Source organism: Orycteropus afer, unplaced genomic scaffold (genome assembly GCF_000298275.1).
Source record: "Orycteropus afer afer isolate SDZICR_OR568_19922 unplaced genomic scaffold, OryAfe1.0 scaffold00100, whole genome shotgun sequence".
NCBI lineage: Eukaryota > Metazoa > Chordata > Mammalia > Tubulidentata > Orycteropodidae > Orycteropus > Orycteropus afer.
The window spans coordinates 874,315-900,765 of NW_006921687.1; the positions used below are offsets into that span (position 1 = coordinate 874,315).

General features: G+C 37.0%; 1 protein-coding gene across 1 annotated transcript in view; it reads left to right on the top strand.

The window, feature by feature from the left end:
- Window positions 1-26,451, top strand: part of SLC2A13 (solute carrier family 2 member 13) — a 590,531-nt gene that overhangs the window by 399,430 nt on the left and 164,650 nt on the right. The window contains 1 exon segment of the mRNA XM_042781288.1: window positions 24,834-24,997. Coding sequence (XP_042637222.1) covers window positions 24,834-24,997 — 164 coding nt within the window.

The window sequence follows — 26,451 nt, forward strand, 5'->3', positions numbered from 1 at the left end:
AAAAAAAAAAAGTGCTAACAAACTCTACCTCCGAAATGTTAAATCTACTTTAGACATCTTTTTCTAGATTACATTTTGGCTAGGAAAAGAATATTTCTTCTCAATTGTGATTGTATTTTATGTACACTTTACAAGAGCTTCCATGGTGTTTTGGTTACCTACTGCTATTCTAACAGGAATATACTACAAATGGGATGGCTTTACCAAACAGGAGTTTACTCTCTTACAGTTTTGAAGGCTAGAAGTCCAAGTTCACAGTGCCAGGTCTAGGGGCTGGGTGAAAACCCCTTGACCTTGGGCTTCAGTTCTGCCTCGTGTTCCTGGCCCACTGAAGCTGGAGGCTTTTCTTCACTCAGGCAGCTTCTGGCTGCTGAGGCTGAGAAACCCAAGGTCAACAAATAAAATGACGTACTCCCATTATTAACCAAACCACATGGCAGGCCATTGATTGAAGTCCCGTTAACAGTCCCAAGACTGGTAGACAACATGGCAGGCTGCATAATGACTGGGCCCCATGCAGGATTCAAGAGTGCCAAAAGCTGCAGATGATTCCCAAAGCTTCTCCTTATATATAGGAAGCAGACCACATCCCAGAGGCAGCTACTCAGCTGCTCATGGCAGAATTCCACCATGGAGTTGATTGCCAGTCTCATCATGGGGGATAACTACCACCAGCTGCCCAGCCACTTAACCGGGCCCAGCCAAGATGACACATACCTTAACTACCACACATGGTGTGTAGTAGGAAGGTACCACTATTTAATTTATTACAAGCAGTATGAGCAGAACATTGGAATAAATACACACTGGCCAAGGGAAAAAGAGGACACATTTTTAATTTAAAAATAGTTCTCTTTTTCTGTCTTGTATCATAACACTTTCTTTTTTCCTCTCCATTTCTTTTCCTGTTTTTCCTTCTTCTATTTTTCAATTTATACCCAAGGTAATTATCAAAGATGAAGGGCTTGTTAAATATTCTATACAGTTGCCCAATTTGCACATTTAATTTGTTCGTGCTGAGAAAGAAGATATAATCATGAGAGATGTAAATAGCGCAGTGACTGTGGTTCCACTCGGAACATATGTCCCAGATTGAGCAGTAAAATGGAAATCACAATCTGCAATTTCCTTGTTAGTTCTCAATTTCTAGTCTGTCTCTCATAGTGTTGATACCTGGTTTTATAAATTATTAATATTAATGTCAGGATTTACATTCACTTTTTCTTTGCTAACGATGATGTTCTATAAATTTTGGTTTATGAATAAAGGCAGGAGATAGACTATGACTTTGCTAATTTCACTACTTTCTTTTTATCTTATGTCTGTATTTTAGAGAGAAAGTTTTATCCCCTCTGTTATAGAAGGTTTATTTTTGTCACCAGTTTGATAACATGAGTTTGTTTAAAAGAAAATTGACTAGGTCTATATTGATTGGCCAGGCAGCTATTTATATCTATTAATTGCTGGTTCTAGGGATTAAAATGAAAAACAAATTCATAAAAAACTGTCAAAGAAATACCTTTATTGCCTCATTCACTCAATTTGTCAGGAAAAAATAAAGCATGGAAAATAAAAAATAGGTATGCATTTTAAGATCACAGTAGTTAATAAATAAATAATTCTTCCACTTGACCAAAGTTTGTTTAAAACTCAACAATTGTGCAGATCAAGTCATGGTGACAAAATCATAAGCAGTACAGCATTTACACAGTGATCCCTTACATCCTGACAGCCAACAGCAGGTCTCAGGGCTGGGCCAGACAGCTCCATGGGTCTCCTCAGGGTGAAATAAAGATACGCCCGAGTCAACTCATCTGTCCCTGTGACTAGAACAAGAGAAAGGGTGAGGAAAGGTGGCCTTGACAACCTGATTCAAGGTAAGCAGATTAATGAGATAAACAAGAGCAAGAGACAACCTTATTAATTACAGATATGGAACCGTGGTCTTCTTCCATCTCAGGCTCTCTTTTTATTATTCATAATGTAAACAGTATACTATGTGAAACAGAGCTGGAAATGTTACCTGCAATAGAGTCTGTGCTCTCCGGTGATGTGCAAACTATTGAGGCCAGAATTTACCTAGTAGATACCTTCTTCTCTGCAAGAGAATAGAATTAATATATGACTTAGCAAATTTGATTAAGCTAACCAAAACCCCATATTTATTATTCAAGTAAACATATTTCCCAAGGTAAGATTTATTATCCTAAGCTATTTACAAACTTACAAAAACTAAACAGAATCGTAGCCAAATTATGATATGTCATGACCAAAGCACTTATGAGAAAAATACTAATTTCATATTATAGAAGGCAGATGTTCTCAGCTGAATGTATGGAAAAGGTCACATAGATAAATGTTGAGCCTATATTAATTTAAGCAGCAGTGTGGTTTAGTCCTAAAGGTGAGCACATCTTTATCAGTAACTCAAGGTAAGTTCCTAGTGGCTGGTTTCTAATATGTAAAATTGCAAAATAATGCTTATCTTAAGGATATGTTGGCAATAAAGCACTATGCCTGCTGAAAATTATATCCATTATTTCCAAGTTCCTGTCTTAATCTTCACTAAAGAATTCTTGAAACAATGTGCTTTCATGACTGCTTGAATTCATGAACTGAAGGGCAATAGAGTTGAGTAAATATATTAAAGGTGTCGATAGACTTTCTTATAAGCTATAAATCTACTATCTTCTTTGCCCTTGTGGTGTCAAATGTTTAGTTTTTAACTCCTGCATTTAGTTATGAACCAAGCTCTGTGAAAGAACATGGATATGCAGTAATGAGTAAAATAAAATAGAGTGCCTTTCCTCAACAAGCTGAGAGTTCACTGAGGAAGACAGCAAAGTAAAAAAGTAGTCATCATACAGTGCAAGGATAGAATGACATGATAATCACAAAGCGTAGGTGGTGCTTACCAATCTGAATGGGGTTGGGGAGTGGGCAGTTTCCCACAGATCATCTTACTTACATCTTCAAAATTGAATCTAAAAAAGTACATTTCAAATTTAGGGAGATTTCCTAGTTATTTAGGTTCCATCATTCTCATAGTAGCATTTAATATTTTTAAAATTAGATATGGAATTAAATTTATTTCAAAAATATTTTAATGATGCAATAAATTAAAATTGTTAATCCAACCTCCCAGAGATAACTTTTCATTATCCATGTATATGTATTCCATATTTTTACATGAATAGCGCATGCATTACACATTTTTGTATAATATACAGTGTTATTTTCATAAGCCCTTTTTACGAATATGTTGCTGATTTCAACTTCATTTTTTTTTCTGTCCAAGGGATTTAATGTTAAGTCTTTGTCTTGGTGCCTGTTGACATGCAGGTTGGTTCCCAACAGCAGACCCTCAGGAGCCTATCCTCAAGTTTCTAAAGCAGCCCCACTCCCAGCAAGACAATTTCTCCAATGTAGGAAGCAATCCCTTTTCCACCCCAGAAACAGTTTTGAAAATTTAGTGATTCCTTTCCTCACTAGCATCATAATTGCAGGAAAAGGCTTTTATTTCTCCTTTTTCTTACACCATTTGTGAAGATGCCCTTTTTCTTATTTACATTCCCTTGCAAATGGGCTCTTTATGTTTATTTTAATCCATTCCTTTAACTCAGAGCTCTCAGTGGACTGGAGAGTTTAATTAACTGTGAGGCTTTGGGACTGGCTGGTGCTTTGTATCTCCCTTAAGGGGCAGCATACATCTGGGATAGCCATTCTCACAAGCTGCCTGGCTGTCCATCTGCCCACCTCTGGAGGTATCTTTCTAACTAAGTGCTTTTATGGTTTTTATTTCTATGAATATCTCTGTTAATAACTTAAGTAACAGCAAAAGCACTAAGGTAGACAAAAGACTTCAGCTATAAGAAATGAAGATACTTTTTATGCAGTATAAAAGTAAAGTGGTAAGTATGCATAAGGATTTGTTTTGCCTAGTGTGTAGAATAGGCGCTCTGGTAGCATAGTGCCTAAGGCACTTAACTGCTAACCAGAAGGCTGTCGGTTCAAACCCACCAGCCACTCCTCGGAAGGAAGGTTGGACAATCTACTTCCATAGTGATACTGCCTCGGAAATCCAAGGAGGGGTTGGGTCTGTCGGCACATAACAACAACAACAGTCTATAGAATGAATAAAATGAGTAAAAGTTAAAATAGTCCCTTTGGGATCTTGATTATGTATGAGAATGGAATGTAGCACTTTTATGTTAATTGTTGTTGTTGTTGTTGTTATGTGCCATCGAGTCTGGCCCCGACTCATAAAATTCCTACCATGGCCTGTTATCAAGTTTGCATTTCCATTGGATGTATGTGATGATTAAATGATATGATATATGCAGATTACAAGGGGATCCTTAGACTGATACATAATAAGTGTTCAATAGATTTTCTTTCTTTTCCTAGTTTATCAGGCCATGATTTTTGTCATGAGTACCAACTCTGAAATTTAAAATCATGAACTCTTAGAAAGAGTCCAGTAAATGTTAACCATTATAATTTTTCTACTCTGTATTTTCTCATAGAGTAGTTTTTTGTTGTGTTTTGTTTTGTTTTTTTCCACAAGGAACAGAAAGTGAAAGGGACTTTATTAAGACTAATTCTATGCACCTAAAGGAAAGTAGCCACCACTTGTCTGTCAGTTTGTTATTCTGTGGTGGCTGTGTGTTACAGTGATAGTGGAAGCTATGCCAACATTATTTCAGACACCAGCAGGGTTACTGATGGTGGATAGGTTTCAGAGAAGCCTCCAGACTAAGACAGACTAGGAAGGAGGACAGGTGGTCCACTTCTTAAAAAATTGGCCACTGAAAACCTTATAAATAGCAGTGGAACACTGTCTCACATAGTGCCAGAAAACCTTATGAATAACAGTGAAACATTGTAAGATAGAGTGCCAGAAGATGAGCCCCTCAGGTTGGAAGGCACTCGTAATACAACTGAGAAAGAGATGCCTTCTCAACATAGAGTTGACTGTAATGAAATGGATGGAGTAAAATTTTGGGGGGACCTTCATTTGCTAATGTGGCATGATTCAAAATGAGACATAACAGGCACAAACTCATTCATAATCAGATCCTGGGACATACGATGTATGGATATAAGAAAATTGGAAGTGGTCAGCAATGAAATGGATCACATGAAGATCGATACCCTAGGCACTAGTGAGCTGATATGGACTGCTATTGGCTGTTTTCAATTGAACAGTCATATGGTCTTACCAAGAATAACAAAGAGGAATGTCATCACATTCATCATCCAAAAGAACATTTCAATATCTATCCCAAAGTACAGTGCTGTTAGTGATGGGATAATATCCACATGCCTACAAGGAAGACCAGTTAATATGACTATTACTCAAATTTACACACCAACCACTAAACCCAAGATGAAGAAGCCAAAGAGTTTTACCAACTTCTGCCTTAGTCTGGAAGCTCTGCTGAAAACTGTCCACCGTGGGTAACACTGCTAATATTTAAAGTGCTAGTGGCATACCTTCCAGCAACATGCAAGCCACAACATTACAATAAACTGACAGATGAGTGAAAGAATGGAAGACAGATGAATGGAAGAAATTAGGAAGTAAAAAGAACTAAAAGGAGTATTTTGAAGGGCAGCTCACGGGGCCAGAGTAAAGTATTAAAATGAAATCTGCAAAGACCTAGAGTTGGAAAATCAAAGAGGAAGAACAAGCTTAACACTTCTCCAGCTAAAACAACTGAAGAAAAAATTCAAGCCTCAAGTTTTGATATTGAAGAATTCTGTGGGTAGAATTCTTCATCATTCATTGAACGATGAGGAAACATCAAAAGAAGATGGAAGGAATACAGCACCACTGTACAAAAAAGAATTGGTCAACTTTCAACCATTTCAGGAAGTAGCATATGATCAAGAACCAGTGGTATTGAAGGAAAAAGTCCAAACTGCACTGAATGCATTGATGGAAAACAAGGCTCCAGGAATTGATGGAATACCCATTGAGATGTTTCAGCAAATGAATGCATCACAGGAAGTGCTCAGTTGTTCATGCCAAGATATTTGGAAGACAGCTACCTAGCCAACCAGCTGGAATAGATGTAGATTTGTGCCTATTCCAAAGAAAAGTGATCCAACATAATGCAGAAATTATTGAATCATATCATTTATATCATACTCAAGTAAAATTTTGCTGAAGATAATTCAAAAATGGTTGCAGCAATATATTGACAGATGCCAGAAATTCAAACCAGATTCAGAAGAGGGTGTGGAACAAGGTATATCATTGCTGATGTCAGATGGATCTTGTCTGAAAGCAAAGAATACCAGAAATATGTTTCCCTGTGTTTTATTGATTATGCAAAGGCATTTGACTGTTTGGAGCATAACAAATTATGAATAACATTGCAAAGAATGGGAATTCCAGAACACTTGCTTGTGCTCATGAGGAACCTGTACATAGATCATTTGACCAGAACAAGGGGATTCTGCATGGTTTAAAATCAGGAAAGGTATGCATCAGGGTTGTATCCTTTCACCATATTTATTCAGTCTGAGAATCTGGACTGTATGAAGAAATGGTGCATCAAGATTGGAGGAAGACTCATGAACAACCTGAGATATGTAGATGACACAACCTTGCTCGCTGAAAATGAAGATGACTTGAAGTACTTACTGGTGAAGATTAAAGACTACAGCCTTCAATATGGATTATAACCTCAAGATAAAGAAAAGTAAAATTCTCACAACTGGACCAATAAGCAAAATCTCAGTACATGAAGATAAGATTGACATTGTTAGGGATTTCATTTTACTTAGATCCACAATCAATGCCTATGGAAGCAACAGTCAAGAAATCAGATTATGTATTGCACTGGGAAAATCTGCTACAAAAAAAATCTCTTTAAAGTGCTCTTTAAAGAGCAAAGATGTCACTTTGAACACCAACCCATGGTATTTTTCAGTTGCCATATATGTATGTGAAAACTGGACAGTGAATAATGAAGACTGCAAAAGAATTGATGCATTTGAATTGTGGTGGTGGTGAAAAATACTGAAAATACCACGGACTGCCAGAAGAACGAACAAATCCGTCTTGGAAGAAGTACAGCTGGAATGTTCCTAAAAGTGAGAATGGCCAGACTTCATCTCACATACTTTGTTCATGTCATCAGAAGGGACCAGGCCCTGGAAAAGAATATCATGCTTGGTAAAATAAAAGGTCAGCTAAGAAAGAGGCACCCCTCAATGAGATGATTTTATACAGTGGCTTCAATGATGGACTCAAGCATAGTGATGATTTTAAGGATGGTGCAGTCTCCAGTATTGTTTCATTCTGTTCAGATAGGGTCACTATGAGTAGGAAGGGACTCAATGGCACAAAACAACAACAAAAAAGGAAAGAATTAAGAGAAACAATACAGTCAATCTAAGCACACAAAAACATTTAACTCATAAGTATTAGTCTAGTTCTCCTGGTTGTTCATGATTAACTACACCATTCAGTGCCTTACTGTTGTATCTAAGAATTATAATTACTTGTCTTTCATGTAGTGTTATTATCAGTTGCCATCAAGTCAACTTCGACTTGATGTATATGAAAACAAAACATTATGCCATCTTTACGATTGTGGACATATTTGAGTCCATTATTGCTGCTATTGTTTATTGCCTTCCAGCCTAGGGAGCTCATCTTCTAACACGATAACAGACAGTATTCTGTTGTGATCTGTAAGATTTTCATTGGCTAATTTTCAGAAGTAGATCTCCAAGTTTCATGTAATAGTCCCTCAAAGTGTTTGCTGACTGACTGATCATTACTTTTCTTCTTCAGGTCATACTTTATGTGTCTACAATGGTAGAATTTTTATGTCACCTGTGAAAGCCCCCACAATTGTGCTGATAATTGAACAAGGTTTCCTATTGCTGCATGCATGCAGCTGAAATGAACCTAGTACAGTTTTTAGGACTTCCCATTTGAGCATCAAAAGGCATGGTGCTGTCAGTGAGCCTGCATCAGGTTTCTATCTTAATTTACTATTTAACAATACAGTGGAGTGTCAGTGTGCAGTCTCTTTGCCCAGGGCTGTTACTGCTCAACTAGCTTCTCTGCTGTTAAAATATTGATGAACTGCCTTTCCCTGATATTTGAAAAAGGAAAAATAAGATTTACACGTTTATTCAAAGTCTTTATTCACATCAACCCCTCTTTATTCCTAAGAGTTTAAGAGGGTTTAATTAAACATATAGAAAGACAATAATTAAAATAGATTTAAAACTTAGTGATTTAGAAATTAGGACAAAGTCAGGAAAGATAAACTGAAGACAGTATTGAGGTTTCTACAAGAGAAACTTGCCATAGGGTGGTGTCTGTATCAACTGGGTCACAAAACCTATGTTTTTCATAGTGAGAGCTCCTGACCTCTCTGAACAGTCCCTCAAAACTGTCAACTTTAGAATCTTGAAATGAATTTAGAATTTTTCATGGGGGTGGGACAAAAGGAATGGATAGTTGGAAATCTTGGATTTGTAACAGTCTCTCCAGATGATTCTTATTCACAGTGGGCTTTGAGGACCACATTGATCTAAGTGTTTTAGCAGCCAATACAAAAAAAAGGAGACATGTTTTGTTACATGATTCACAGTAGCTCTAAGACAGAAACAAATCATCTTACTACAAAGAATCATGAGAATTCCTTAGTACTAAGTAAAACCAGAAAGAAATTTTCTCTGGGTGCCTTGTGATCTATAAGATCACATATAGTATGCATTAAGGTTAAACGTGTCTTTTTGTTATACTGTGGTGGCTTGTGTGTTACTGTGAGGCTGGAGGCAGTGTCACTGGTGTTAAAAATGCCAGCAGGGATACCCATGGTGGACAGGTTTCAGCAGAGCTTCCAGACTCAGACATACACAGAAGAAGGAAGGGGCCATCTACTTCTCAGAGAATTGGCCAATGAAAACATTAAGAATACCAATGAAACACTGTCCAGTATATTACTGGAAAACTTTGTGAATAGCTGTAAAACATTGTCTGGTATACTGCCAATGGATGAGCCCCTCAGGTTGGAGGGCACTCATAGTACGACTGGGGAAGAGCTGCCTCCTCAGAGTAGAATCAAGCTTGGTGATGTGGATAGAGTAAAGCTTTTGGAACCTGCATTTGCTGGTGTGGCATATCTCAAGATGAGAAGAAACAGCTACAAACATCCATTAATAATCAGAACATAGAATGTACGAAGTATAAATTTAGGAAAATTGGAAGTTATCAAAAATGAAATGGAACGCATAAAGGTGGATATCCTAGGAATTAGTGAGCTGAAATGGACTGATTTGGGCCATTTTGAATCAGATGACCATATGATCTACTATGCCAGGAACGACAAATTGAAGAGGAATGGGGTGGCATTCATCATCACAAAGAATGTTATAAGATCTATCCTGAAGTATAGTGCTGTCAGTGATAGGATAATATGCATATACCTACAAGGAAGACCAGTTAATGCTACTGTTACTCAAATTTACACACCAACTACCAAAGCCAAAGATAAGGAAATTGAAGATTTTTACCAACTTCTGAAGTCTGAAATTTACCAAACATGCGGTCAAGATGTTTTAATTATCACAAGTGATTGGAATGCAAAATTTGGAAACAAAGAAGAATCACCAGTGGTTGGAAAATATGGTCTTGGTGATAGAAATAATGCTGGAGAACACATGATAGAATTTTGCAAGACCAATGACTTCCTCATCACAAATATCTTTTCAACAACACAAACATGGACTTCACCAAATGGAGTGCAGATGAATTAGATTGACTATATCTGTGGCAAGAGGTGATGGTGAAGTTCAATATCTTCAGCCAAAACAAGGCCAGGAGCTGATTGTGGAACAGACCATCAACTGCTCATATGCAAGTTCAAATTAAAGCTGAAGACAATGAAAAGAAACCCACAAGAGCCAAAATGTGATCTTGATTATATCCCTCCTGAATTAGGAGATCATCTAAGGAATAAATTTGATGCATTGAATGCCAGTGACCACAAACCAGAAGAATTGTGGTATGACATCAAAAACAACATCCATGAAAAAAAGCAAAAGGTCATTAAAAAGACAGGAAAGGGAAAACAAACACCAAAAAGGATGTCCTAAGATACTCTGAAACTTGCCTTTGAATGGAGAATAGCTAAAGCAAATGGAAGAAATGACAAAAGAGCTAAACAGAAGATTTCAAAGAAAAACTTAAGAAGACAGAGTCAATTATTATAATGAAATGTGCAAAGATGTGAAATTAGAAAACCAAAAGGGAAGAATACGCTTCGTATTTCTCAAGCTGAAAGAACTGAAAAAAAATTCAAGCTCAAATTGTGATACTGAACGATTCTGTGGGCAATATATTGAATGAAGCAGGAAACATCAAAAGAAGATAGAAGGAATACACAGAGTCATTGTACCAAAAATAATTGGTTGATGTTCATCCATTTCAGGAGGTAACAGATGATCAAGAACCAATGGTATTGAAGGAAGAAGTTAAAGCTGTACTGAAGGAATTGGCAAAGAACAAGGCTTTGCCAATTGAAGGAATTGATGGAATACCTACTGAAATGTTTCAATAAACGGATGCACCGCTGGAGACACTTATTCAGCTATGCCAAGAGATTTGGAAGGCAGCTACCTGGCCAACTGACTGGAAGAGATCCATATTTATACCCATTCCAAAGAAAGGTGATCCCACAGAATGTGAAAATTATCCAGCAATATAATTAATATCACATGCAAGTAAAATCTTACTGAAGATAATTCAAAAATGGTTGCAGCAGTATATTAACAGAGAGCTTCCAGAAATGCAAGCTGGATTCAGAAGAGGACGTGGAATGAAGGACGTCATTGACGATGTCAGATGGATCTTGGCTGAAAGCAAAGAATACCAGAAAAATGTTTACTTGTGTTTTATTGACTATGCAAAAGCATTCAATTCTATGGATCATTACAAATTATGGATAACCTTGAGAAGAATGGGAATTCCAGAACACTTAATTGTGCTCATGAAGAACCTGTACATAGACCAGAAGGCTGTCATTTGAACAGAACAAGGGGATACTGCATGGTTTATAATCAGGAAGGGAGTGTGTCAGGGTTGTATCCTTTCACCATGTTTATTCAATCTGTATGCTGAGGAAATAATGTGATAAGCTGGACTATATGAAGAAGAACGTGGCACAGAATTGAAGGAAGACTCATTAACAGCCAGCAATACACAGATGACATAACTTTGCTTGCTGAAAGTGAGGATGACTTGAAGTGCTTACTGATGAAGATTGAAGACTATAGGCTGCAGTATGGATTACACTTCAGTATACAGAAAACAAAAATCCTCACAACTGGACCAATAAGCAGCATCATGATAAATGAGAAAAAGTTGAAGTTGTCAAAGACTTCATATTACTTAGTTCTACAATTAACACCAATGGAAGCAGCAGTCAAGACATCAGAAGATGTATCGCTTTGAGCAAATCTTTCAAGAGCTGAAGAGCAAAGATATCTCCTTGAAGACTAAGGTGCACCTAACCCAAGCCATGGTATTTTCAGTCACCTCATATGAATGTGAAAGCTGGACAGTGAATAAGAAAGACCGAAGAAGAGTTGATGTTTTTGAGTTGTGGTGTTGGTGAAGGGTACAGAAAGTACCATGGACTGCTAAAAGAACTAACAAATCTGTCCTGGAACAAGTGCAGCCAGAATGCTCTTTTGAAGTGAGAATGGCCAGACTTCGTCTCACCTGCTTTGGTCATGTTATCAGAAGGGACCATTCTCTGGAAAATGATACGATGCTTGGCGAAGTGGAGGGTCAACAAAAAATGGAAAGGCCCTCAACAAGATGGATTGACACAGTGGCTGCAACAATGGGCTCAGGTATAGCAAGGATCATGAGGATGGCACAGGACCGGGCAGTGTTTTGTTGTGTTGTACATAAGGTCGCTATGAGTTGGAGACGACTTGATGACACCTAACAAGAACAAAGGTTAATCTTTCTTCTCGTTTAAAGTTTATTGTAATAATAATCTAAGCTCATATATATTATTTTGGATTCCTAGAATAGTTAAGTCATACCATACCATCTACTGTATTACAGGAGATAGAGAAAATATGTGTCCCAAATGTAAAGTATACTTGGTACAGGAATTATCACTTCACTTTTTGCATGTTGGATGACCGGTTAGATTCAACTACTTAAGTACCTTCTACACAGTCTTACATTCTTCTGTGTCCTCCATCCTCACTTTTTCTACAAACACATTCCTTTCATCAAGAGGTGATCATCTTTTTGAGAGTTGGGGGGTGAGCAGTAGGGAATTTCACGTGAGGTCAGTTTGTGTGTTTTCTTACTCTTTGGAAACTGAACAGTGCTGTTGACCCTTGCTCGTTCCTTATTCAGTCCTTTGGCCTCATCAGCTCCAGTGGATTCCCATTACATTTTATCATGGAGCCCCTCCATCAAAGGCACACTTAGATATATTCACCGTTCAGATTGCTGCCATCTCTGTGAAATTAAAATTTAGAATTTCCTTCCTGGCTGTGACTTCCATCTGTGTCCACCACAAAAGTTTATCAGTGAACCAGATAGGTATTTTTCATTTTGATTATTACCTATGTGTAGTATCTCAAATCCTTAACATTACTCCCTTTTTAATCCCTGTAATGTCTAGCATCCTAAATTCCTTGCCTCTTTGCACTTTTTCAACCCTAGAACCTAAGAAAGGGTGATGTGGTTAATCAGGATTACTAATTAGCTGTATGGACTGTTTTGTGGAGTTAGCTACTGCCTTCATACTCCAATAACACTTTATCCTTACTGCTCTTGTAGAACTTGACCCATTGGTGTATAGTTTTTGTTTGTATGGCAGCCTCTCTCACTGGAATAGGAGCTCCTGTCCTCTTCAAACAGTCCCCAAATGTTGTCTTAGTATTTCCCACTGTGCCTGACACATGTTGTTGTTAGGTGCCTTACAACATGCCTGGCATACAGTGGGGCCCAAATAAGTGTAGTTTAATTGAAACACTTAGCCATTATATACTTATTTTCATTAAAGCATAGATTACTATTAACATATCTAAATATTTGCGTAAGGTATTTGACTGCTAACCAGAAGGTTGGTAGTTCAGACTCACCAACTACTCTGCAGAAGGAAGACTGGGCAATATACTTCGGTAAAGATTGAAACCCAGTGGGGTCGCTATGAGTTGGAATCAACTCAGTGTCAGTGAGTTTGGTTTAGTTTGGTTTATAGATAAGCTTAGGAATTTAATCTGTCTGATTTGTAGTGTTTTGGAAACCAAGATATAATAAACCAAATTCAGTGCCCTTGAGTCAGATCCGACTCATAGTGACCCCTCCTTGTCAGTATCACTACGGAAGTAGCTCGCTCTGTCTTCCTTCCGAAGAGTAGTTGGTGGATTTAAATCGCCAGCGTTCTGGTTAGCAGTCAAATCCTTTAGGTACTAGCTACCAGAGCTCCTGCAAGATAAAATAAATACAGGTTATTTCACTTAAGAAAATACTAAGTTTGGCAAAGGAAGAAAATAAGTTACAAGCAGCTATCATCCTCCAAGGAAACATCCCTATATATCATGATTATTCCTTCATATTTGCTTTACCAAAAATAATATTGGATTTGGTTCACAGAATTAGAGGCTCATTGTGTCTTGTGTCTGAATATAATGTATAACATGTGCTAATCTACAAAAATTTGATAGTTTAAACAAAACTTTAAATAATGTATGCTTATATAAAATTGAAAAGGTAGAAAAAAAGAAAAGTTACTTAAACTTCTTCACCTAGAAATAGCCATCTTGCAATTTTGGTGTATTTGTTTTATTTTTCGGTGATTATTCAAATAGTTGAAATTCTACCCTTTGCGTAATTCTGTACTTTGCTTTTTTTCACTTGATTCTGAATGCTCTTGATCTATTTTCCCAGTCTCTGATTCCATAGAGAGTCAGTGTTATATAAATACTGTGCATAAAACCACATATCTTTACATAATCACATTTTTGCATACATAACCATGCTCTGAATTGTTGCTTTTATATGGAATAAAAGTTCTTGCAAACTTTTGCTTACAAATAAGTCTTTTAGGCCATTAGAGTTTAAAATAAAATGCTGTTTTATTCCCTTTTGATAGTTAGTGCCAGGAGCAGTGTTTTTTATAAAGATAAATGCCATGACCTGCCCTTTTTTACACTCAGGCTATTCTCTCCTGAGAGAGTTTTAAATAGGCCATTGCCTTTTTGCCTCGTTTGCTTTAATAAAGTGTAAGATAGGCACAATTTGGAACTGGGGGACAAAAAATGATGGAAGAAAAAACCAGTCTCTGTCATTGTTTGAGTAAAAAGCTTGCAAGTTATGTGAAGTCGGCTATTTATTTACTGTACTCTATCCAGCCACAAGGGAAACTGCGTGCTCAAGACTGGCTAAACCGAAAGAATCAAACTCAGTGCTGTGGAGTTGTTTCCGACTCATAGCGACTACTCCTTGGGTTTCCGAGACGGTATTTCTACGGAGGTAGATTGCCCAATGTTAGTGAGGTAGAAGGGAATGTAACTGAGTCAGGAAAAAGATGGCAATAGAGTGTAAAAACGAAGACATTTACGATACAACCATCTGATACTGTTCTTGTTCAGTACCATTGAGTTGATTCTGAGTGATAGAAAGCTCCTGTGACAGAACAGAACTGCCCTCTAGGGTTTCCTAGACTGTAGTCTTTACTGGAGCAAATTGCCAGCTCTTTTCCCCAGTGGAGCTGCTGGTTGGGTTCAGAGTACCAGCTTTTCTCTTACCAGCCTTGCACTTAACTGTTGCACGCCTCCAAGGCTCCTTTACAACCTCCTATCCTTGTGTAATATAATTTTGTCTTATAATGCTGTCTTGACACAGTTTTGAGGCCCTAGCTAAAGGCAGGTCAGTCCCCTACCACAGTGCAGCTGCTCTAATTGCCCCGGGGCCAGGTACTCAATACCTGGGGACAACCCCTGTATAACTGAGTCTATGGAATTATTCATAATTTCCAGTCCCCAGGAAGCCTTTGACACCTAGCTAACCCACCTACTTGCCATGTATAAACCTACTCCTTCAGTTATGGCTTGTTCCAAGGAACTGTGAGTATAATAAACTTCTTTACGACAGTCAATTCCTTGGCTTTGTGTTTTGCTGTATGTGATAAACAAATCCAGGATACATTTAAATATTTTCCTTCTCTCCCTACTCCAGTGGACATTTTTATTTCTTTAAAACCTCTAGACTGTTTGAATCTTTTATTATGAATATTAATTATTAAAATTATTTTAAGAAATGAAAATTATAAATATACCAAAACTGAATTATACAAGATAAAATGGCAAGTATTATGGAACTATATCCCAATAAATAAATACGCATGGTCAAAAAAAAAGAAAAAGAGGTGGTAGAAGGCAATAGCATTTATTCATTCACTTAAACAAACACTTAATAAGTGTCTAGAAATTACTAGCCATAAGCCTGCTTTGGCAGTTAAAACAATGAATCACAGGTTAAAAACCAGTTTCAGTCAAGTCACTTCCAACTTGTGGTGCCTTCATGTGTCAGAGTGGAACTGTGCTCTGTAGGGTTTTCAGTGGTTGATTTTTTGGAAATGGATCTTCAGGCCTTTCTTGTGAGGCACCTTCAAGATTCCTATTGCACTAACCATTTGCACCACCTGGGGACCCCAGGTCACACACAGACATTTCTTTTTGGAGTTTACCAGAGGAAATACAATGCATGTTTAAGTAACTAAGAATACCAGAGGGAGAGTGATGCATGTTGTAAGAGAGGTACAGATAAATTGCTGGGGCAAAAGCAAAAGAAGGAAGAATTAATAATTCCAGTAGTAAATGTTAAGTGTTGATTGATTTTCCATGAAATAACCTAAAATTAATTGGGTAGATTTGATGGTGGTGAGATGAGGGAATACCTACCTGAAGACTCACTTTCTCAGCAAAAATTAGGCAAGATTTTATCTGAGGCTGGATTGATTAAAACGGTGTAAGGTAGAAAGAAGTTGTAAATCTTTTAGATAATGGAGAGTTAACATCTTAGGGAATTTCAAGTGAAGTCTACTTGTTTTATGTTTTTCTCCAGCCCCTTTCAGCTGGTAGGTAGAAACACAGAGTAGGAGAATAATTTGATTGAACCAGAGTTGGAGTAAGCCAGGAGATTTGAGAATGATGAAAAGAAAATGTTTATAATAATGGTTAGAGGAAGTGGTTTTTAAAGCAGCATCAACGTCACCTGGGAGTTTATTGGAAATACAGATTCCTGGTCCTAGACTTACTAAATCTCTGAGGTGGGGTCAATCAGTATGTTTTAACAGGCCCTCCAGATGATCCTTTTAAGAATTACTAATTTAGGAGATCCAGTCTGCTTAAGGGGGCATTGGTGTTTTAGTGGTAGAATTATCACATTCCATGCCACAGACGCTGATTCAGTTCCCAGCCAATGTACCTTATTCACAGCCATCACCATTGTGCCAGTGGAGGCTTGAGTGTTGCTATGGTACTTAACAAGTTTCAGGGGCACTTCCAAACTAAGTCAGACTAGGGAGAAAGAAAAATTAATAATCCCAGCAGCAAATGTTAAAGTGTTGATTGATTTTCAATCAACATCACCATCTTCTTCCAAATATCAGCCAGTGAAAACCTATAGATCACAGCAGGCCCAATCTGCAACTGATCAAATGGATGATGCAGGATCTGGCATTTTCCTTCCATGTACTCATATGAGTCAGGGGTGACTTCATGGAAGTTAGTACCAAGGAGAGAAATGATTTTGACCCTAGTTTGCAATCTCCCATAATTGTTCCTAAGTCTTTGAAAATATGTGATGCAAGATATTTTACTAAATTTAGGTAATTACTCACTCACTGCTGTCGAGTCAGTCCGGACTCATAGCGACCCCTCCTTGGGTTTCTGAGGCAGTATCTCTATGGAAGTAGATTGCCCAGTCTTCCTTCTGAAGAGTGGCTGGTGGGTTTGAGCTGCCAGCCTTCTAGTTAGTAGTCAGATGCCTTAGGCACGTGACTAAATTTTGCTTAAATTATGCTTCTTTTTAATAGAAAATGATATTTTAAAAAAAGGTCATTATCCTGAGTGAAATAAGTCACTCATTAGAAGGACAAATACTATGAGTCCATTATTATAAAAAGTCAAGGAGAGATTTACATACAGAAGGAAACTTTCTTTGTTACAAGAGATAGAAGGGGAGAAAGAAGGAGGAGGGAAAAAGTAGGGAAAGGGAAGGGAGGGAGTAGTGCTGGCTAGGTGGTGGCATAGTGCCTAAGGCATTTGACTGCTAACCAGAAGGCTGGTGGTTCAAACTCACCAGCCACTCCTCAGAAGGAAGACTGGGCAATCTCCTTCAGTAGAGATACCGCCTCGGAAACCCAAGGAGGGGTTGCTATGAGTCGAATCCCAGTCAACAGCAGTGAGTTAGTGTGAGGTAAAAGATACATAATGATTTGAGTGAAGGGAAAGGCAGTATATCAAAAGCAGGTAACCAAAACAGTATCACTAAGGACAAGAAAGGCATGGAGAGGGTACACTAGATGCCCAAAAAGAAAGGACTAGAGAAAGGTAACCACAGGGAGGAAGTGGAGAGAGAGCTGGTACATTATGCAGAATTCAGTTAATGTCATGAAATAAAATGTGTGTGGACTATTGAATGGAAAATAAATTTGCCCTGTAAACTTTCACTCAAATCACAATAAAAAGTTAAAAAAAAAAAAAAAAAATGCAGGTCATACTGGAAGCAACAGGAATCTGTAGAAATTCCTTATAAGTTCCTTTAGTATATTTTTCCTTTGTTTTTCCCAAAAGATTAATGAAATTATATTATGAAAATTGTTTTTGTAATAAATTAATTGATAATTATGCTTTCTTAGTTTGTGATTATTGGATCTTTGCTTGATCATTTTAAGAGTATTGTGAAATGATCATATGCTAGCTCAACACACGTGACAAACATGAAATCCTAATTTCAACTTCACTAACTTTTATTTTTTTGGCTTTATGTCTTATATTTAATGAAATACAAAGAGAATTTCTCAATGTACATAATATATGAAAATATATTAGAAGAGTTTGATTTTGTTTTTAAGATTTTTGAGTTTTGAGTAAAACATTCTTCTCTTAAAGCTGTTGTTGTTACATGCTGTCGAGTCGGACCCGACTCATAGCGACCCCTCCTTGGGTTTATGAGGCGGTATCACTACGGAAGTAGATTGCCCCATCTTCCTTCCGAGGAGTGGCTGGTGGGTTTGAACCACCAACCTTCTGGTTAGCAGTCAAGTGCCTTAGGCACTGAGCTACCAGAGCTACTGATGTATTTTTCAGGTATCCAGGTTTTGGCCTTATAAACACCATTCCAAGAGGAAACTATAATTTTTTTAGTTAAATAAACATTTTTTATTCAAATAGCATTTTACATTTTGTAGTCAATGAACTTTAACATGAAAAACAAAATAAATATTTATAATGCTAAGAACCAAAAAGAGCCAAACAACATGACGTAGATAATGGAAATCTTTCATGCCATATAACTCATCAGCTGTGCTCCCTACATCCTAAGTATGAACATGCCCCATAATGCTATTGTGTATGGAAGAATTCACACTACATGAATCAAGGTCATCTTGATTAAATTGCAGCAGTTAATTTATCTTACTTAGATGAGCTGCCCATATGTTGGGAAGAGTACTTCTATGTCCCTTTCATTCATGAAATTAGTCTTAGTGTTTCATGCAGTAAAAAGTTTCCCTTTATTGTGAACTGATTTGTTTTGTCAAACAGTTGTACTTATTTACTATTTTCCCTTGGCTGCTAGGAATTTTAGAGCTAATTTGTGATTATCTAAGTAAAGTGTTCATATAATTAACTCCATCTTCTACCTCTCTTACTCTCTCTTATCAGTTTTTATTTTTTTTTTTAGCTATTCTATCATGTGCTTTTGTTATAGATACTCTTAATTCCAAGCAAATATTGAATACTCACTTCTTCCTGTTAACTCTGAATACTGGCAATACCAAAAAACAAAACCAAATCCCTTGCCCATTGAGTCTATCCCTACTCATAACAATCTTAGAGGAGAGAGCAGACCTGCCCTCTGAGGTTTCCTAGCCTGTAATCATTACAGCAATGGACTGCCACATCTTTCTCCCATGGAGGCAGCTGGTGGGTTCAAAGCACTGACCTTTCAATTAACAACCAAACACTTAAACACTGGAGGAGCTCTGGTAGCATAGTGCCTAAGGTACTTGACTGCTAACCAGAAGGTTGGTGGTTCAAACCTACCAGCCTCTCTTCAGAAGGAAGGTTGGGCAATCAACTCCCGTAGTGATACTGCCTCAAAAACCCAAGGAGGGGTCACTATGAGTCAGGTCCAACTCGATGGCACATAATGACAACAAACACTGCATCATTTGGGCTCCTTATACTGGTAATAGAAGAGAAAAAAGACAGGCTGTGGCCTTGAGAAGCTTAAAAAGAAAAAGGAAAAAAAAAAAAAAAAAACTCTTAGAAATTCCAAGGAAATCCTTTCTTCACTTAGGAACTTCATATGCATTTTACTAAGTGTATATAATTTACTGTTGTTGTTGTTGTTATGTGCCATTGAGTCGTACCCGACTCATAGCGACCCCTCCTTGGGTTTCCGAGGCAGTATCACTATGGAAGTAGATTGCCCCATCTTCCTTCTGAGGAGTGGTTGGTGGGTTTGAACCACCAGCCTTCTGGTTAGCAGTCAAGTGCCTTAGGCACATGCTACCAGAGCTCCCTATATAATTTACTAAGTTTGTTTATTCTTTATTACTACTTAGAAGTCATAATTAGAATAAGTTTGCATTACCAAAACCCACATACTTCTAGAGCTATTTTGCTTTATTTATATTTTAAATTGAAGGATGGAAGCAGGGTCTCACATAATCTCTAAGATAGCACTGCACGTACAGTTCTGGCCCTTTTTGCTCTCAGACATCTACAGGGAGTTGCAAGCCGGGCTTCTGTGAAAACACACTGCCCTCAGGCCTTTCAGCCTCACTCTGAGGAAGGAGATAATACGTGTGAGAAGACCAAAGATGTCCAGGGAATCTTTGAAGACAACGACAGTTTGTTTGATAGAAATTATAAAATGACTTTGAAAAGAGAAAGCATTCCTGCTTTGAGTCCAAAAAGGAAAGAAGGCCTTTTTCAGTTGTTCATATTGATCTTTTATGAAGAAGGCCCTCTTATGCTTTGTACAACTTTTAAATGAATACTCATTGCCTTGAAAATTTAAGTTACTGCATAAAGGCTTAGAAGATTAAAAGTACAGTGATAACCTATTACATAAATAGTTGACTGATAGCATTTATGAAAACATTGAAACATTTTAAACACTGATACATTTTAAAATGTAACTTAAATATATTTTTTCACAAACTCCATGATTTCACTTTTAAAAACTAAGTTGGTGAACTGTTCTGACCTAAATGTGTCATACCCTGCCTTATGAAGAAAATATAATTATTGCCTGAAATTTTCTCAAACTGATTGCCCTTTAAGGAAATGTCCTTCTTTCATTCTTTCACCTTCTGTAACTGTCGGCCTTTTGCTTATTTTACTGTTTATTAACACTTTTACTCTGATAATTAGAATAATGAACCCCCAAGATGGCACAGAACAAGGCAGTATTTCCTTCTGTTCTACATAAAGTTGCCATGAGTTGGAGTTGACTCAGTAGCAACTGAGAACAATAAAGATGTCCATGTTCTAATCCCCAGAATCTGTGAATATTACATTACATGTCGTGGGAAATAAAGCAAGCACATGGAATTAAGTTTGCTGATCAGTTTGCTTTAAAATATGGAGATTATCCTGGATTATCCCAGTGGACCCATTGTAATCACCCAAGCCCACTGCCATCAAGTCAATTCCAATTCATAGTGACCTCCATTGGATTTTCAAGGCTGTAAATCTTTACCGAAGTTGTTGTGTGCCATCAAGTCGGACCCAACTCATAGTGACCTCACCTTGGGTTACTGAGGCGGTGTCACTATGAAAATAGATTGTCCAGCCTTCTTTCCAAGGAGTTGCGGGTAGGTTTGAACCGCCAGCCTTGCCTCATCTTCCTCCCAAGGAGCAATGAGTGTGTTTGAACCATTGACCTTTTGGTTAGTAACCAAATGTTTTAGCCACTACACCACCAGAGCCCATTAAATGTAATCACAGAGGTCCTAACATGAAGAAGGAGGCACAGGAAGAGGCCAGGGTGATGCACCATGAGAAGGACTTGACTCATTGATTCTGGCTTTGGTGGTGGAAAAAAGGAGCTATGAGCAAGTGAATGTAAGTGGTCTCTAGGAGAGAGAAAAGGCAGGAAATCAGATCTTTTCCTCAAGCCTCCAGAAAGGAACACAGCCCTGCTGATACCTTGATTTTTAGCCCAGTGAGACCAGAGTCAGACTTGGAACCTACAGAACTGTAAGATAATAAATTTGTGTTGTCTTAACTTCCTTTAATGATCAGAAACTAGGAAAGTTTTTTTTTTTTTTTCATACTTACAGCACGTTTTTTATTTTCAAATGAAATTGATAGGCTGACCAGCTTATTTTGTTTGATATCACTTCACTACAAACTTATGGAAATTTGATATACAACAATAGAAACTGTTACACTTACCAGTGCTAGATAAAGGAAAAAGGAACCCTGGTGGTGTAGTGGTTAAGGCATTCAGCTGCTAACCAAAAGATTGATGGTTCTAAACCCACCAGCTGCTCCCTGGAAGGTAGATGAGGCAGTCTGCTTCCATAAAGATTTACAGTCTTAGAAACACAATGGGGGTCCCTCTGAGTCACAATTGACTCAATGGCGATCAGAGATAAAGGAAAAAGAAGATGAAATTCAAGCCAATCTACCAGGGGAAAGATTTAGTATGGGTGAAAATTACAGTTCTTGAATTTTAGCCCCTGTTCTTGCTGTATTCTATTGATACAGATGTAATGTAGTTGCCTGTTTTCAGTGTAATGACTTGAAATATGTTTCAAAACAATGCACCTTCAGTTCAGTCTGCTTCCAGTCCAACCATTTGGCTATCATCAGAGTCATCTTTTCATAGAACAGATTTAATTGTGTTATTTATCTTTAAAAATCATGTAATCATTTTCCCATTGCCTAATGAATAAAGCCCAAATGGTTAGTATGGCAGTCAAGGGCCTTCACACAGAAGCATCTGCCGTAGCCTTATGTCACACTGCTCTCTTACATGCACCCTGTCTTCCAGCCATGGTAAGATGTGTAAGCTATGTGAACCCCACATACTGTTTTGTATTTTCATCTTTATGTATGTCATTTCCTTCATCTCATATGTCCTTCCAAATCTTCCTATTTGCTGGCAAACCCCTATGAATTCTTTGAGGCTCAGCTTAAGCATTAGATTTTTGGGGGGTGGGGGGTAAAAGAGGCTTCCATATGAAGTAAGATTATTTGCTCTGTCCTTTATACTATATTTTAACTTGAGTTCCTCTTATGGACCATTACACGGCATTAAAATTACGTCTTTCCATTTTATTCTCCTATATTAAACTGTGAACTTCTTGAGGGTCTGATAACATATCCGTTGGACTTTAGTAACTCATAAACATAAAGTAGGTCTCGATAGATATTAAATGAACAAAGTTTATGCTGTCTGTCTCTGCCAACATGCCAAAGAGATGCCATTAGAATGTAGGTTTCTCATCCCCAGGCCATCCTTTGTTTGTAATCTGTCTCTAAAAATCAAGTACTGCAGAAGGGTTTTTTTGGTAACTTACAGAAGATTTTTCATTTTATATAAAATTCAGAGACTGAACAGCTTATTTTGTTTGATATGACTCCTCTTGCTTTCCCCTGATTTAACACTTGCAATTTTATGATTTTGTTGTGCAAAAATAAAAACATCAAAATGCCTCTCTGTTCTTTTTAATTTTTTTTCATAACTGTATTTGAAAGAATTATTTTGGGCAATGTATTTCTTATTTTTTCTTAAAGCTTTGAGAAGAAACCAAAATTTAATAGCATGGCAAGTACTAAATTCTTTAGACTTTATGCATTTGAATTTTCCCTCAGTATTTCTACTGTTTTTGGCCTTCTTAGATTTGGTATTTATGTTCGTTTCCCAGTGATTACATGTAGGTTTGACCTTGTCGCACAGGTCTGTATGAAAATCAGATGCAATAATGTATACAGTGATGCTTGGAAACTGTAAAGCACTATTCAAATGGAATTTATTGTTTTCATTATTTTTATTATCACTTTACACTCTTGACTGCAAAGCATTCACAATTTTCATGATGATGGGAGTAATTCCACTGGGAATTTCTCTTTTTGCAACAGCTGTCAGAATTCAAAGTCTTAAAATGGTTGGCATAATTTTTAGTGTGATCAGGAAAACACATCTTCATGCTGCATAGTAATTTGTAAGTTTGGTTTGCCAGTAAAAAAAAGGAAAGTATTTATTACTGTGATGAATGAATCTGTGTTGGTATTAGCATTTTACATAAGAAAAGCCATTATTTATTTGAAAAATAGTAGACAGAAGCCATGGATGAATCAAAGATAAAGTATTGAAAACATATTTATTTCTGAAATACTGTGAAAATGTTGATAAATATCCAGAAACTGTAGGTTTAACCATAGAAATATCCAGCATGGTTCAACATACTGCTCGGGATGTCCGATATCAGATTATGGATAAAACTACCTCGTTGTTTTAGAATGGCTTAGAAAGCTGGCAAAGCCATGCTTCAGAGTGTGTCTTCAGGATTTAAATTCTACCTATTTAAATTATTTCATAGTTGATTCACCAAGAGTCTTCTGCTTTCTTTGTTTTAAGGTTAATTTAAAATTAATCAGCAATACAATTACTGATATTTCCATCAGAGAAGAAATATCTTGTGAGAAACCTATTATCCTTTACTGTGCCAGATGTATGTCCCATTGTGCATCAACAAATTGGCAGTATAGTTTTTTAAGAGCTAGTGAATTTATTTAGCACAAAATGAGTCTGCAGTTCCTTTATGCAGACTGTACTAAAGCATAGAGATTTACTTCACACTGAATATGGTTTTCTAGGAATCAAAAGGCCATTCCCATGTCCATCATGTCAACTATCTTCTTTGCACAGTGCTAGATAAAATACTGACACATTCTCACTCCCTGTGTAAGGAGATGCCTTAGTTTTAGCAGATTTCTATCCTTGTATCACACTTCACTTTTTACATTTAGAGAATCACTTTTTTCTTTTAAATTCATGAATTCACAATGTATGATGACTTCCCATCATTCCATGTTCTTATCTTTGATAGTTTTAGTGAACCTACCAGCTATCACTTTTCCTACTTTGGGGTCTATTTCACTGTTGAAGTTTTCAGTCCAGTCCATTTACTGAGTGTCTTTTCTTGATTATAGAAGGTTCAAACTAAATTTCAACTGAACATAGTCTCTATATAGTGCTTGTTTATTGAGGAATGACAATTATAAATGTACCTAGTTTTTACCATAAATTATAGCTCATTTTTCAACCTATAATTTGTTTTTAGTTAAAGACAATACATCTGTAAACTTTAATTGACTGTCTGCAGATATTCAATATCACTACATTAATATGAAGAAAAATAAGACAAGGCCCCTGTCCTTTAATGTCCTCTGTGAATTCCCATGTTTACTATCACAGTTCATGGTTATTTCAAGTGACTGAGTATATTTTCCTACCTAGATATCTCTGTTTCATTGAATAGCTATCAGCAGCAATTGTTTTACTCTTTGATTCACAGGTACTACAGTGCAACTATCCTGCAGATGTCTGGTGTTGAAGATGATAGACTTGCAATATGGCTGGCTTCTGTTACAGCCTTCACAAATTTCATTTTCACACTTGTGGGAGTCTGGCTTGTTGAGAGAGTGGGCCGCAGAATGCTTACTCTTGGTAGTTTAGCAGGTAAGTGCCTGGATAAAGAATTCAGTTACGAACTTTTCTCTAATGATAAGTTAGCCTTCCAAAGTACAGTACTGATACTGCTTCTGAGGTTGATTTCTGAACCAAACAATATAAAATTAGAGTTCCTCTAGACATTTCCCCTCAAAAAAAGTTTTAAATTGTTATAATATGTGACTAGAAACTAGAATTTGAAGAACAATTTGAAGATACTGAAGGTAACATTTCTATGTACTATTTTGAGTTCTCAGAGGTACAAATGAAAAGAGTAATCATTTTTGTTCAATCCATGGTTGAAAAACTCAGTGCTCAGAAATTTGCTTTTAAAAGATGTTATATTTTTAAGTTTGGAATAATATAGAAGTAAATTTGGAGCATATTTTTCAAAGTTCTTTCAACAGTGGAATATTAGAACCATATAATTTGTTCACAGAATTGGGACAGACTCTTATTGTGTTTGAATGAGGCTGAAATTCTAGGGTAAATTCTGGTTGGTTAAGTCTGTGTTCTGTGATAGCTAAATAAGGCAAAATCATTCTCACTTTCAAGTTTCTCTTTTGTTTAAATCCTACCCATTTCCTTTATTATTTCTCTTTAACATAATGGCTGTTTCACATGATGGAGACTCATTTTCACCTTTCTCTTTACATAGTTACATCATACAGTTTTCTCATTTTTTTTCAAATATACAAGCAGGTTTCTATTTACCAATTAAATTGTCCTCTAATAGCTCCTTTGTAAGTGTGCTTGGAGTAAGAATACATTTTTCCCATTAAAATAGTTTTTAAACCAGCATGATAAATTCCATATTAACCAAATTATGCCTAAAGCTTCAATATAATACTGCTTCAAGCACTCGTCCCAGATTTCAATGAGAAAATACCTTCTGAGTGCCTAACTCAGTTATTTAGGAATACATACCCTTCCAAACCCCTAGCTCCAGAAGGAAAAATAAAATACTTCCACCCTGTGTTCTTGCCTGAATAGTGGAAGCCCTTGAGCCTAGTAATGTAAGTTGAAGTACAGTGTCAGCACTGGGGAGAAGGTGATTAAGAGGCAATGTTGATTATAATCGGAAAGTGGAAAGGTGAGAGAGCAGTGAGAGTTTAAAAACCATACATTTTCAAACCTATTGAGGAAACGAGATACGTTTAACTTGAAAAGGAAAAGACTAAAGGGAAAGCTGACAGAGATCTTATTCTACCAGATGGTAGATGTTATGAGGACATAGATTTTTACTTAATGTAAGAAAAAATATTTACAATGGTCACAGCTATCCAACAGTGAATTGTGCTTGCTGCCTCCATATGATGGAAAACTCAAGCAAAAGCAGGTTGACTGTCAAGCAGTGACGCAGTGATGTGCTAAAAACAGATTCTAGTCACTCTAAAAAGAAATAAATAAAACCATTGCCACTGAGTTTATTTCCAATTCATAGTGACTGCTCTTTGGGTTTC